General features: G+C 38.2%; 1 protein-coding gene across 1 annotated transcript; it reads right to left on the bottom strand.

The window, feature by feature from the left end:
* Positions 1 to 15,296: 15,296 nt before the first annotated feature.
* On the bottom strand, positions 15,297 to 16,250 carry LOC129676210 (olfactory receptor 5V1). Its single transcript, XM_055606539.1, has one exon. The coding sequence runs from the start codon at positions 16,248 to 16,250 to the stop codon at positions 15,297 to 15,299; it is 954 nt and encodes a 317-aa protein (XP_055462514.1).

Here is a 16,250-nt window from a genome sequence, read left to right on the forward strand (position 1 = left end):
TATATGTCTAATATCCACTTATAAGGAAGTATATAGATGTGTGTCTTTCTGCTTCTGGGATAGCTCACTCAAGATGACCTTTTCTAGATCCCACCATTTGCCCACAAATTTCATGATTCCTTGTTTTCAATTGCTGAGTAGTATTCCATTGTGTAAATGTGCCACAATTTCTGTATCCAATCCTCAGTTGAGGGGCATCTTGGTTATTTCCAGCTTCTAGCTATTACAAATAAAGCTGCTATGTACATGGTTGAACAAATATCCTTGTATACTTGAGCATCTTTTGGATATATGCCTAGGAGTGGTATAGCTGGATCTTGAGGTAACACTATTTCTAAATGTCTGAGAAAGCGCTAGATTGATTTCCAAAATGGTTGTACATTCCAATTAGCAATGGAGGAGAGTTTCCCTTTCTCCACATCCTCTCCAGCATGCAGTCACTTAAGTTTTTTATCTTAGCCATTTGATGGGTGTAAGGTGAAGTCTCAGGGTTGTTTTGACTTGCATTTCCCTGATGACTAAGGATGATGAGCATTTAAATGTTTCTCTGCCATTCTACATTCCTCTACAGAGAATTCTCTGTTTAGCTCTGTACTCCATTTTCAATTGGATTGCTTAATTTGCTGCTTTTTAACTTCTGTAGTTCTTTGTATATTCTGGATATCAGCCCTCTGTCAGATAGAGGGTTGGTGAAGATCCTTTCCCAATATGTAGACTGTCGTTTTGTTCTGACAACAGAAAACCCTGCTTCACAGAAGCTTTTCAGCTTCATGAGGTCCCATTTATTGATTGTTGCTCTTAGAGCCTGTGCTGTTGGTGTTCTGTTCAGGAAGTTGTCTCCCGTGCCAGTGTGTTCTAGGCTCTTCCCCACTTTTTCTTCTAATTGATTTAGTGTATCTGGTTTTATGTTAAGGTCTTTGATCCAGTTGGACTTTAGTTTTGTACAGGGTAACAAATATGGATCTATTTGCTTTTTTCTACATGTAGACATCCAGTTAGACCAGCACCTTTTGTTGAAGATGCTGTCTTTTTTGCATTGTATGATAGGTATATGGGTTTATTTCTGGGTCGTTTATTCAATTCCATTGATCCACCAGTCTGTTTCTATGCCAGTACCATGCAGTTTTTATTACTATTGCTCTGTAGTTCAGCTTGAGATCAGGGATGGAGATACCTCCAGAAGATTTATTATTGTGCAGTATTGTATTGGCAATTTCGGTTTTTTGTTTGTTTGTTTGTTTTGTTTTGTTTTACCATATGAAGTTGAGAATTGTTCTTTCAAGGTCTGTAAAGAATTATGTTAGTATTTTGATGGGAATTGCATTAAATCCATAGATTGCTTTTGGTAAGATGGCCATTTTTACTATGTTAATCCTGCCAAGCCATGAACACAAGAGATCTTTCCATCTTCTGATATCTTCTTCAATTTCTTTCTTCAGAGACTTGAAGTTTTTTTCGAACAGGTCTTTCACTTGCTTGGTTAGAGTCACACCAAGGTACTTTATGTCATTTGTGGCTATTGTGAAGGGTGTTGCTTCCCTAATTTCTCTCTCAGCCTGTTTGTCTTTGGTATATAGGAGGGCTTCTGCTTTTTTTGAGTTAATTTTGTATCCAGCCACTTTGCTGAAGGTTTTTATCAGCTGAAGAAGTTCTCTGGTAGAAATTTTGGCATTGTTCATGAATACTATCATATTATCTGCAAATAGTGCTACTCTGACTTCTTCCTTTCCAATTTGTATCCCCTTGATCTCCTTTAGTTGTCTTATTGTGAGGGACCACCTGGGAATGAGAAAAAACAACTGTGATTATTTGAATTGAAGCCAGGTGCAGATAGCTCTTGAAGGGGTAGGTAAACTGTTCTGAGAAACACCACCTGAAAACTATAGAGGAAAAGTGATCTGATTTTCAGGTATAAAAACCCTGTGCTTTGCATGTTTGGGTTGTCTCCTGTGTTTGGAGGGGCGACCCTATCTCGATAGCAATAAAACCTCTTGCTTTTGCATCGAGTTGTAGTCTGTGAGAGTTCCTGGGAAGGGCGCGATCCTGAGGTCCTGAGCAATGAGACTCCAGGTCTTACAATTGCTCTAGCTAGGACTTCAAGTACTATGTTGAAAGGATATGGAGAGAGTGGGCAGCCTTGTCTTGTCCCTGATTTCAGTGGGATTGATTTAAGTTTCTCTCCATTTAGTTTGATGTTGGCTATAGGCTTACTTTATATTGTCTTAACTATGTTTAGGTATGTGCCTTGTATCCCTAATCTTCTCAAGACTTCAAACATGAATAGGTGTTGGGTTTTGTCAAATGCTTATTCAGCATCTAAGGAGATGATCATGTGTTTTTTTTCCCCGCTTCTGTTTGTTTATGTGGTGGATTACATTGATGGATTTCTGTATATTGAACCACCCCTGCATGCCTGGGATGAAGCCTACTTGGTCATATTGGATGATAGCTTTTATGTGTTTTTGTATTTGTGTATTTGGTTTGTAAGTATTTTATTAAGTAGTTTTGTTTCAATGTTCACAAGAGAGATAGGTCTGAAATTCTCTTTTTTTTGTTGGGTCTTTGTGTGGTTTAGGTATTAGGTATCAAGGTGACTGTGGCTTCATAAAATGAGTTTGGTAACATTCCTTCTGTTATTATTTTGTGGAAAAGTTTGAAGAGTATTAGAGTTAGCTCTTCTTTGAAGGTCTGGTATAATTCCGGGCTTTTTTTTTTTTTTTTTTTTTTTTTAATGGGAGACTTTTGATGACTGCTTCTATTTCCTTGGGAGAATATAGACTATTCCATCTATTTATCTGATCTTGATATAATTTTGGTAAATGGAATCTTTCAAGAAAATTGTCCATTTCACTTAGATTTTCAATTTTTGTGGCTTATAGTCTTTTGAAGTAAAACTTAAAGATTCTTTGAATTTCTCAGTGTCTGTCATTATGTTCCTCCCTTCGTTTCTGATTTTGCTGATTTGGATAGTTTCTGCCTTTTAGTTAGTTTGGCTAAGGGTTTGTCTATGTTGTTGACTTTCTCAAAGAAGCAGGTCTTGGTTTCATTGATTCTTTGAATTGCTTTACTTGTTTCTTATTGATTTCAGCCCTGAGTTTGATTATTTTCAACCATCTACTCCTCTTGGATGTGTCTGCTTCTTTTTTTCTATTGCTTTCATGTGTGCCATTAAGTTGCTTGTATGAGATGTCTCAAACTTCTTTCTGAAGGCACTTAGTGCAATGACCTTTCCTCTTAGCCTGCTTTCATTGTGTCCCTTAAGTTTGGGTACATTGTGCCTTCATTTTCATTAAATTTTAGGAAGTCTCTAATTTCTTTTTTTCATTTCTTGCTTGACCCAGCTGTCATTGAGTAGAGAGTTGTTTAGTTTCCATGTGTAGGCTTTTTGTTATTTCTGTTGTTTTTGAGGCCTAGTTTTAGGCCATGGTGGTCTGATAGAATACAAGGAATTATTTCAATCTTCTTGTATCTGTTGAGGCTTGCTTTGTGCCTGAGTATATGGTCAATTTTTGAAAAGATTTAATGAGTTGCTGAAAAAAAAATGTATACTCTTTTGAGTTTGGATGAAAAGTTCTGTAGACATCTATTAGGTCCATTTGATTTAGGACCTCTGTAAGTGTCATTATTTCCCTATTTAGCTTCTGTCTAGATGATCTTGGTGAGAGTGGGGTGTTGAAGTCTTCCACTTTTAAGGTGTAGGAATCAATGTGTGATTTAAGCTTTAATAATGTTTCATTTACAAAAGCAGTTGCTCTTTTATTTGGGGCACAGATGTTCAACTCCTGTTGAATTTTTCCTTTCATTGAGAATGAAGTGCCTCTCTTCATCTTTTTTGATTAATTTTGTTTGAAAGTCTAATTAATTATATATTAGGGTAGCTACCCCAACTTGTTTTCTGCGTCCATTTGCTTGAAAAACAATTTTCCAGCCCTTTGCTCTGAGGCAGTTTTGATCTTTGTTGCAGAAGCATGTTTCTTGGATGCAGCAGAATGTTGGATCCTGTTTTTTCAACCATTCTGTTAGCCTGTGTCTTTTTTTAGTTTTTATTTTTTTATTTTTAGTCTGTCTTTTTATTGGAGAGTTGAGTCCATTGATGTTGATAGATAATAGTGACCAATGAATGTTAGTTCCTTTTATTGTGGAGTTGGTGGTGTTACTGTGTTTCGATGCTGGTTTTATTTTAATTTTTTCTGTTGTGAAATTATCTATATCCTGTGTTTTCTTGGGTGTAATTTTTTTTGTTGGATTGGAGTTTTCCTTCTAGTATCTATTGTAGGGCTGGATTACTGTGTAGATATTAAGTTTAGTTTTGTCATAGAATATTTTGGTTTCTCCATCTATGTTGATTGAAAGCTTTGCTGGGTATAGTAGTCTGGGTTGGCATCTGTGGTTCCTTAGAGTCTGCCTGACATCTACCCAGGCCCTTCTGGCTTTCATAGTTTCTGTTGAGCAGTCTGGTGAGATTCTGATAGGTCTACCTTTATATGTTACTTGGCCTTTTTCCCTTGCTACTTTTAATATTTTTTCTTTGTTCTGAAGACTTAATGCTTTGACTATTATGTGACATGAGGAGTTTCTTTTCTGGTATAGTCTATTTAGTTTTCTGTAAGCATCCTGTATGTTTATGGACATCTCTTTCTTAAGTTGGGAAAATTTTCTTCTATGATTTTCTTGAAAATATTTTCTGGACCTTGGAGCCTGGAATTTTCTTTTTCATCTATTCCTATTATTCTTAGACTTTGTCTTTTCATGGTATCCTTGATTTCTTGGATGTTTTGTGTTTGGGACTTTTCCAATTTTACTTTTTCTTTGAGAGATGTATCAATTTCTGCAAGTGTATCTTCAGCACCTGAGATTCTCTCTTCCATCTCTTTTATTCTATTGGTGATGCTCACTTTTGTGTTTCCTGATTTTTTTTTTCTTTAAGTTCTCCAGCTCCAGAGTTTTCTGTTTGTGTTTTCTTTATTGATTCTCATTCTGTTTTCATGTCTTGCACCATTTCCTTCGTCTCTTTGAATGTGTAATCCTGTCTTTTCATGATGACCTCTATTTTTTGTTTGTTTCCTCTCTGTATGACACTGATGTGCCTCTACTTGTGCTCTATTTGTTTGGCTGTAGTTGCCTGTATTTCTTTGAGAGCTTTGTTTGTTTCCTGTCTATATGCCTCCACTCATGCTTCTACCCTTGCCTCTGTTTGGCTCTATTTGTCTGTATTTCTTTGAGAGCTTTATTGCCTCTATTTGTGTGGCTATTTCTTTGAGAGATTTGTTCATTTCCTCTCTATGTACCTCTAATAACTGGATAAGCATAGCTTTAAAATAATTTTCCTGTGCTTCTGATGAATTAAAATATCCATTGAGTTTTGGGGTTGCTGGTGAAGCTATAATGTTCTGATTTTTGTTGGATGTGTTCTTACACCGACCTCTAGCCATCTGCTTATCTGTAACCTTCCCTGTTTGTTCCTGGAGTCTGTACTTCAGACTGGGTCTGTCTTTCTCTGGTGTCTGGAGTATTCTTCAGGAAAGATGAGAGAGGTCCACTGGTTTGAGAGTGTGTGTTGGTGTTTCAGCTGTAGCTAAAGGAGAAAGGTCGCAGGCACAGTGCACAAGTGCGGGAGAGCAAGCATGGATGTGTGCGTGGAAGTGTGCCTTGAAGGGCAGAGTGCTAGAGAGTGTAGATGCCTGGAATGTGGAGCTTAAGCTCAGGAGTGGGTGCAGGTGCTGGCCCTGTTCTCAGGCCCAATGCAGGTGCCCTGAATACCTCAGTGGTCTACAGGCCTGTCCTACTCTCCTCCTGGTATTCAGATCTGTGTGGACTCCAGGAGTTGTTTGTCTAGATCCCACTGGTAGACCCACAGAACAGGCCTTCAGTGTTGGTGACATGGTCCCAAGAAGCCCTATGTTGCTCGCAGTCTGTGTGTGGGTGCGAGCAGTCCACTGTTTGTCTGCGGGCGTAGAGGGGCCTGGATCTGGGGCTCTGCGCGCGCCCTTGAAGGTGTACTCACTTGCTAGCAGGCCTCATTGGAAAGCACAGGGTTCCCCTGTTCTCTACCCTCAGATTTGGGCCTGCAGGGGCAAATGAGAGTGTAGGAGCTCAGTCTGCTCAGTGGTGCTCACTGTTTGTCCCCCAGGCAGGGACCTTACTTGGGGTAGCCACTTCTGTTGACTCAGGCACTGAGCACGGAGGCTCCTGGACAGCTCTTTCTTTAAGTTGGGAAAATTTTCTTCTATGATTTTCTTGAAAATATTTTCTGGACCTTGGAGCCTGGAGTCTTCTTTTTCATCTGTCCCTATTATTCTTAGGTTTTCTCTTTTCACGGTGTCCCTGGTTTCCTGGATGTTTTGTGAGTGCTGCCACCACCACAGACCTTAGAGGCTGGTACAATTACCTCTCAGGGAGGCCCTACAGCCTCCCACAGCTGCAATGGCAGAACTGAGAGGCTGGTACAGTCGCCCCCAGGGAGGCCCTGGGAAGCCTGTACAGTCGCCCACTGGGAGGCCCTGGGAAGCCTGTACAGCCGCCCGCAGACCTGGGAGGTCTGTACAGCTGCCCACTGCTGCAGAACTAGGAGGCCCGCCTCTGCTGTCTCAGTCAACAAGCAGGGAGTTCTGTGCCTGGGGCAGCGGCACTGTGGCTGCCTCGGTCGAGGAGGGAGGCCCATCAAGGGGAAGTGCAGGGGAGGGGGGTTGAATATTTGCCAGTCTCAGTCCCTGGAGACATCCAAGGGTGACCTGGATCCAAATGGTCTCAGCTCACAGGTTGTCCCCTCTCACCCAGGAAGCCTTAATGTCAATGTTCTGGCTTCAGTTGCCCCTCCACTCACCAATTTCGGAGTTTTGGATCCTGTGCTGCTCAGATACAGTGCTCTCTGGTCGCCACCATCTTGGATCCTCAAATATTACTATTATAGATAATTTCTTTCTGTGGAATTTCACAGCATTTGTTCCTCTGAGACTAGCTTATTTAGCATGTTTTGTTCATGTTTTGGGTAATACCATGAATCTCTTTTATAATGGCTGCTTACATTTTCAGGCTAAAAACTGAAATACTCCATTTTATTTGCTATTTGAAACTGAAAAGTATGCAGAGATACAAAATAATAGTCACTACACTCACAACTTCATGTTTTTGGCATGTATTTCTTCTTATCTGATATGAATATGGATGGATTTGATTAAGGAGTGAGTGGTACAATAGTGGAAATTGTGCTGAGATCTGAGTTAACTACCCACTGTACCAATTAATTTTAAAACAAGATATAATGCTTAGTCATGTTATCGTAATACATTGCTTTAAAAATTATTCAAATACACTAATATAAAACAGTAAGATTTTTCTGCACCACTTTTATTTTTACTCATGTTAAGTTTGTTTGTCTCTATAAATTGTCAGACTGTTCTAATTGGATAGGAGATATTGCAACTGGAAAGTCAGACAGAATTAAAATTTTGATTTATGAGTTTTAAACTAAAGCAGATAAGTTTTAATAAAATGAATTAGATAATTTTAATACTCATAAAAGTGGTTTTCAATGCTGAAAGATAAAATAATGGGTTGTCTAACAAATTAGTAACATAAGAATGTTCAGATACAATGTAAATCTACCCTGTGGAATCCTTATTTGAATTTATAATTTATGATAATGTAATAGACTTTTTCATATTACTTAGAAATCAAAATATAAATATGCGAAGGAATATACACTGAAATTATCTTTCTCTCATCTTTTACCCCATTTATTTTCTCCAAAAGAACATTGTCACTAGTTTCTAGATACAGTGAAAGCAAGGCTGAGAGTCACAGGTATGAATTTTTGTCTTACACATGCAACTATGGAAGATGTTCTATAGCACAGCAACTGAACTAAAAGTTTACAATAAAATGTATCTATGGAGGAGAAAAACATCATCATTGTCCTTTTTTCAAATAAATTTTGTATACTGGACCAGAATATCACTTTTGTACATTATTTAGTGTGATGATTTATGCTTTGTGGGCTGGATTGGTCTACTATGATGCACTAAATTCATATGTATGTGTTACATATGTACGTGTATGTTTATAAATTTATACCGTGTTGTAGGTGCATCTAAAAGTATAAAAAGCTTACAATATGCATGACTATTTTTAAAGCAGCACAAAAAGAAATTATGAATGACAGAGTAACAAATATTAGAAATAAGGCTGTGTGTTCACAGACGATAAAACTAACATAACAATAAACTGTGGAAAAGCAGGTCACATTGTAGGACTGAGACATAATTTTAAATGTTTCAAAATGAATAGGAAGTAAAATACTTCAGTGTTAAATGTTTCTTGAATTATTATTTGTACTTGAGTTAGAACTTAAAAGATGATCAATACTGACTATGAACTTGACAGGCCTGCAAAGGAGGAAAGTCTCTGGGCATACCTGTAAGAGATTATCTTGATTAAATTAATCTAGGAGGGAAGACCCACCCCAAAAGTGGGTACCACCATTCCCTGAGCTTGTGACCTCACCACATAAAAATGAGACTGTGAGATGATCACAAGTTCTCGTCACTCTCCGCGTCTGACTGTAGATACAACGTGTCCAGCTTCCCCAGACTCCCACAGCCCTGATTTCATGAGCAAGATAAACTACAGTCTAGAACTGTGGTCAAAACAAACCTTTCTGTGATGATTAATCCCAGTTGCTAAGTTAACTGTATCTGTAACTAAGTTAATTCACACTCTTTTTAAGTTCATCTACCCTGATTCTGGTGCTGTCACCCTTTGCTGACATCAGAACATAGCCTCTTTGGCCTCCCACCATGAAATGAAGACATTTTATTCTCCAAGAATCCCCAGGCCCTCAGTGCCAGAGTGAGACTACTGAGACATCCAATCTCACAGACCCCTGGACTGAGTGTCTACCAAGCTTGGCCTTTCTAGGGTGAAAACAGCCATTTTGGACTAATCAGACCATAGCATGTAAGCCAATCTAACAACCCTTTTCAGTTTTTATTCTTTTTAAAACCCTGACTAACGTAACTTTCTTTTTTAAGTTGCTCTTTTCAGGGTATTTTTTTATAGCAACAAGAATTACCTAAGCATAATTATTATAGCAATTCTTTAGCATAGCTAAACTAAATTAGATGAATGAATAAATAACTCAGCTATGTACACATATGCATAGACATATAGACATATAATTTATTCCTTTGTTATAGTGACACATATATTTACACACACATCTATACACATGTGTGTATTTCTTATCAATAAGGTTCTAGATTTTATTCATTCTGGATTAAGTGGCCTTAATGAAAGAATAAACAGCTTTGAGGTTTCATTAATTGTATTCCTTTTTCAACAGAAATGACTGTTGTGTACAGTTGACTGGGGGTTTGTGCACAGTCAACTGTTTATTTTTCTCTGAGGAGAACTTAAACTTTCAGCGTTTATCTCGCTATTGTTATTAAGTGGCCTGCCCCTAAAGGCCTCTTCTGGGCATAATGTAATTGCTGAAACTACAAAGCAAAATTGAGACAGAGGTACCAGGGCTCCTTAACAAGGAGGCTGCCCTGGGGATCATCAGCCTGTGACCTGTTGAATCGCCTTCCTCTTCAGAGGAGAGTTTTGAACCTTAGCAATTACGCACTTGCTGACCTTATTAAAACATTTATAGCACTTTAATAATGTGATTGTCTGAGAGCTTCCTAATGAGCCCCCAAGGGATCCACTAGTAGAACAAACTTTCTCGACAAGAGCAAATTTCCAGGCGATCATTTCTAGTTGCAGGAAAAGTGAAAACTGAAGATTCAGCTGTGGCTTGACGTCTGTACAGTCTGTACATTATTCCCAAGCACAAACATCAGAGAACACAGAATCTCAGTGCAGATTAGCAGTGTTTTGCAAAGACTGTCCTGATGACCCCACTTTACACTGAAACAAAAAATACAGATTCCAAGTTGTTAAATTTTTTGTTTTGTGTTTAAATAGGTTAAAATAATATAATAAAATATTTCTAATAAAGTTATTCAGTCTTTTATTTTTTAATATTTCATTAAACAACAATCAGCCAGGCACTCAGGAGGCAGAGGCAGGAGAATCTCTGAGCCTGAGGCCTGCTTGGCCTATAGAGTTCCAGGACAACCAGGGCTCTACAGAGAAACCCTGCCTCAAAAACCAAAAAAACAAACAACTAAACAAGCAAACAAAAAACCAAAACCAATAATCTCTGTTTATAATGTTTAATATAAAGTAGTATAAATGCAAACACTACATTTTTTTTAATAATATTGTGTGCATATGGACCAAGCCTTCTCAATCATTCTGACCTGGGTAGCAATTCTGGAACTCAACTGTTTATCAGTAATGATGACAGTTGCAGGACCTCCCTGCAGCTATGAATGTTGAATGGGGTGATATAGTAATTAACCATATTAAGTAGAGTCACAAACAATGAACCTTCTAAAAGCAGCTGTCATCAGTCAGCTAAAATAATAGCCATATGTTGTTTTCCAAAATTATTTTTAAGTATTCTGGACCTTACTTTCCATTTAAATTAGTTAATTTACAAACAGAAAGACATTACAGAAATGTGCTGGTATTTCATCCAATTTAAAACCCATGTCTTCAAACTGTAAATTGGAAAATAATCAGTAATGTTTCTAATGTCTGTTTTCACAACTGTTTATTGTGGCCAGTGATCTCAACACCCTCTATGTCCACAGAGGTAAAACAGGATCAGAAACTACATTTGGGAAAAGTAAGCACTGGCCATTTTATTTCATTTAAGGTTTTAAAATATAAAGGCAGGGGCTCTAATTATACTCACTCAACTATCCCACATAACATAGTCATACAGCCTGAGCAACCTAAAGAACCTACGTGAGCAAGTTGGAGAGTAAAGATGAGCAGCCAGATTGAGGAAAACCACAAGAATTTAAAGAACCACCAGAAGTTTCCATCCTCTCTCAGGCCAGGATCTAAGACAATCAGAATGACCAAAGCAGCACAGCTAGCTCTATAGACGAGGGAGAGAAAACTCTAGAAGAAACCATCTAACTCCAAGTGTAGGATCATGAAAAGTAATGTTTATACTCAGAAGCAGAAAGATAAAAGCCAAAATTTGTATCTACAGTGGTTTCCCTAGAGAAACAGAACCAGGGGACAAATGAGCATGCATGTGAAACAGTGTGTTTTCAGGATATCGGCTCACTTGTTTCTGGAGATTCTCAAGTTCAAAGACACAGAGCAGATAAGTGGAAGACCCAGAAAGGAGCTGATCTTTCAAGACGTGTCCAAAGCCTCTCAGGTTGGACACTAGGGAAAAGAAAGTGTTATGATTCATCTCATTGTTTTTTAATTTATGTTTTAGTGCTGTTGTTTTACAGTGATGTGTGTGTTTCCATGTCCACTCAATTCCATGGGAGCAATAGCTTGGAGTTCAATGGGACAGTACTCATGGAGGAGAAGCTATCAGTTCACACTACAGAGCTACACTTCCTTTAGGATGAAGCTCAACAAATCACAGTCCCATTAATTTTCATCTTCCCTTCCCGCCCTCTCTCTTCTATCTGCCCTATGCACAGAGCAATATTCTTTCTGCCTATCTCTCATCATGGAATGTCTTCTCATCCTCTAGTGTCTTCTTAAAATTTTTTCAGTATCTTAAAGCTTTCTTTTAAATAGGTTTATTCCTAGATATTTTATGAGAGGAGTAGGTAAAGAGTGGGAGATAAGAAGATCTCCAGCACAATAAGCTAGCAACTAATAAAGAATTAAAAGAATGGAAAATAATGCAACCAACCATGAAAAAAAAAAAAAACCCGACAAAATTACAGGAATTAGCAAACATCTCTAATGGTAAATTGGCTTAGATTTACAATTAAAACATTCAGACTAGGTGACATTAAGAAATGAGATCCAACTATCTGTTATCTCTAAGAACTATCCATCACTACCAAAGACCCCACAGACAAGAGTTAAAGAAGAAAAGCCAGCATATCAGGCAAATGGAGGCCAAGATGGCGTAACTATTCTGAAAACTAATAAGATAGAATTCTTATTCTAAACAAAGAAATATAAAAGTCAACTAAATTTAAGGAGTTAATGAAAACTATATCAGTAGGACACATGCATAGGAACTGAATAATGAAACTCCTTACTTCGTAAATCAGCACAAGTGGATACAGAAGGACATATAGAGCTGGGGGTAATGGCACACACCTGAAATCCCAGCACTATGTAGGCAGAGGCAATAAAAATGCTGCAAGTTGGAGGCCAGCTTAGGCTACATGACAAGGTCTGTCTCAAAGCCCAAAACAAAATGGATTCACTGCTGGATTCTATAAGGTGATCAAAGAAGAGCCAACACTACCACTTCCTCAAATCATTCCACAAATTAAAAGATTTGCATTGACTCTGCAAATTGCTTTTGTTAGTAAGCCATTTTCACAATATTCTTTCTGCCAGTCTCTCAGCATGGAAAATCATTCCACCATTTAGTGTCTTATTCAATTTCTTTTTATAGTATCTTGAAGTTTTCCTTGTTAGAGGTCATCTATTTCCTTGATTAGGTTTTTTCCTAAATAGGTTATTTTTAAGTCATTATAAATAAGATATCTTTTCCAATATTTTCTCACCAAGTTTGTTACTGGTACAAATAAAACTATTGATTATGTGTATTTATTTTGGTCAGGCAACTTTATTGAAAATGTTTATCATATCTAAAATTTTTTCTGGTGACTTTGTGGGATATTTTAAGTACAAAATCATGTCATTTACAAAAGTCAAAGATAAATTCTTACTTTCTAATTTTTATCTACTTTTATCTTTCTCTTATTTTATTGCTCAAATAGAAACTGACTGTTGTATTCAATAAGAGTAGTGTTTGTCTTGTTACAAATGTTAGAAGCGACACTCAATTTTCCATATTTAGGACAATATCTGTACATTTGTCACATGTGCAGCCTTTATATGTTTTTTGGTTTTTTTTTTTTTGAGACAGGGTTTCTCTGTGTAGCTTTGACTGTCTTGGATTAACTTTGCAGACCAGGCCACCCTCGAACTCACAGAGCTCCACCTGCCTCTGCCTCCCAAGTACTGGGTTTACAGTCATGAGCTACTATGCCTGGCTCATCCTTTATTATTTTGAGGTATGTTCCATCTGTCCCTATTTTCTTCATTAAGCTCTTGTACCTTCCTAGATGCTTTTTCTAGATCTCTTGTGATGATTATGTTATTTTTTGCCATTAGTCTATTAATAGTGCATATTATATGTTTGACTTGCACATTGTGATTGTTGGTTTTAAAGGCCAACTTGCCACAGCTTCGTACCATCTCATCAGGGATCTTCAATTATGGACTTGTCTTGACTGCCTTAATTTATATGTGAAGATCTACTCCAAATGTGAGTGGCACCTTTGGATGGGGACATGAAGAAGGAAGATTGTTGGCCTTTTGCTCACTTTGTCTTCCCTTTCACTGCTCAGTTAGCTTACCCTTTGCTACTGCTGCTGATTTCTTTGCTGGTGTTTGGACAAATTTTCCAGGCTTCCAACACAGACTGGGAACCAGTGGATCTCCAGAACGCCTCCAAGTCTCAGCTCCAGATTGGAACTGTTGGGACACCCAGCCTGTGGACTGGGCTCCCCTGTATGAGACAGTCATTCTTTGACTACTCCAACTACTGTGGCAACTCGCCTTGTAGACTAAGAAACTATTGAGTGCTGAGGTTCTTAGGTGTGAGACAGCTGTTATTCAACTGCTTAAACCACAGTGTGTAAGCAGACTTAGTAAGTGTGCATGTGTATGTGTGTGTTCATGTTCTATTATGCTGTTTCCTCTAGAGACTCCTAACTAATGTCTGCACATGCTGAACCACCCTTATCTTTCACAGATAAAAATCCTCTTGGAAACAATGTATGATTTTAGTGTTATATTGAATTCAGATCACAAGTGTTTTTGTAGCCTTTTTAAGTGTATGTTCACCAGAAAATTGTTCTGTAACTCATACTTGGTAATAACATATAAAAACAGTAAGTCAATACTTATACATAAAACCCATACCTTTTTTGATCAGTTGTTACATAAGTAAAACATTTTACTCCCTCTCAAAAATTCTACTTCATTTTCTATATATTTTATATCATGGTTTTCTATGTTTTCAGAAAAATGTTTTCTAAGCTTACGATACTCTATAAAAGAGATATATGAACCATAAAAAATCCCTTTGGAATATTTCATCTTTTGGTAGAGTTAGAAATATGAACTAAAATACTTGACCATCATTCCAACATAAAGATGTTGAATTTGGCATGTAGCAGGTGACAAAATTAATTACTATTTGCAAAGGGAAAAATAATTTTTCTCCAATGGAGTGATATTGGGTATATCAACTACATCCTAAGTGTAGTTAGAGGCAACAAAAAGCCAAGTGTGTGTGTGTGGAGGGGGTTAACATATGTGCCACATTGTGTGAATGAAGGCCAGAGAACAAATTTCCAGTTGCCATGTGGGACCCAAAGATCAAACTCAGGTCATCAGGCTTGACACCAAGTGCTTTTAGATCATCTCGCAGGTCTCTCATTCTTTTACACATAGGAAATACAGTTGCTAAAATTCTTTGAGGGAGACATAAACAATTTTTCAAGAGCAAACCAAGGCAAAATTCTGCCAAATTTCTCCCTGGGAATGAGTTTATTGAGCTTTTTTAGAGGATAAATTACAGGGGTGTGGATATTCTTCCTCCAATAGACTTTACCTGTATTACCCAGTAGGAATGAAGTGCCCACAGCCCCATAGATGTAGATTCTTCCCCTTGTCTTCCCTGACCTATATTCTCTAACCCCTCCCTGAGTCCACACTGTATACAACAGGAGCATCTTGATACTAAGGCAATGTGTTGCAGCCCTCCCACCCTCCATGAGAGAGTGTAAACAGAATACAATCCCAGATGGGGTGATCTTTTGCAAAAGGGTGCAGCTGAAGGTCTCAGGATGGCAGTTGCTTGGTCTGGAAGGCAGTCCTTCATAGCAAGTAATAAGCCATGAAATATAGCAATGAAATATAGCATGAAAAAAGGACCATGTTTGGATGAGGATTCCAAAATGGGAAAGACAAATAAAAAGGATAGAAACTAAAATAACTAACTCCGTAAGAGACTAACAAAAGCTCAGATATGTACACTTAGGGTAGGGTGTGCCAACTCTTCATTCTGTTTCTAAATATTGTAATCAGACTTTGAGTGAAATATAACTAGCAACAACTGAGTGGTGAAAAAGTTAACTTTCTAATGTAAGATTATTGATTACAGGCAAGTGAGATTACATATCAGAAGAGAAAACTCGTGGCTGCCACTTTCTCCCTATGGTCCTTACAGCCTGTTTGATGTCTTTATTTCTCAGTGTATAAATTACGGGATTCAGCATGGGTGTGACAACATTATACAACACTGAGATCAATCTGTCTTTCTCTAGCGAGTAGGAGGAGATGGGCCGCACATATGTGAATATGGCACTGCCATAATAGAGAATAACAATGAGCAGGTGGGAGGCACAGGTGGAGAAGGCTTTGTGCCTTCCCTCAGAGGAGTGCATCTTCAGGATGGTGGAGATGATGTAAAGATAGGAAAGGATGATGCACAGAAAAGGAGTCCAACCTATGAAGATTCCAATGGACAGCAAAGCCAGTTCATTGATGGAAGTATCCCCACAAGACAAGATCAGCAAAGGTGGTATGTCACAGAAGAAATAGTTGATCTGATTGTTACCACAGAAGGGCAGGTGGAAGGTCAGAACAGTGTGCACCACTGAGTTGAGAAAACCGCTTGTCCAGCACGAGGCTGCTAACTGGCTGCACAGGGTTTTGCTCATGATGAGTGAATACCTTAAGGGTTTGCAGATAGCAATGTATCGGTCATATGCCATTGCTGCCAAGAGGAGACACTCTGAGCCTACCAAAAAAATGAATGCAAAGAGTTGTGTCACACAGCCTCCGTAGGAAATGATTTTCTTCTTTGACAGAAGATGCACCATCATCTGGGGGACATTTGTAGTGGTGTAGCAGATATCAATAATGGCGAGATTTCCTAGGAAATAATACATGGGTGTGTGCAGGCGGGAATCGGCCATGGTCACCAAGATGATAAAAACATTCCCTCCTAAAGTGCATATGTAAGTCAGAAAGAAGACGGTGAAGAGTAAAAACTGCAATTCATTCAGGTTGGAGAATCCCAAGATGATGAATTCAGATGGAGCTGTTTGATTCTTTCCTTCCAT

The sequence above is a fragment of the Psammomys obesus genome, unplaced genomic scaffold (assembly GCF_907164565.1).
Source record: "Psammomys obesus unplaced genomic scaffold, mPsaObe1.curated_primary_1811, whole genome shotgun sequence".
Lineage (NCBI taxonomy): Eukaryota > Metazoa > Chordata > Mammalia > Rodentia > Muridae > Psammomys > Psammomys obesus.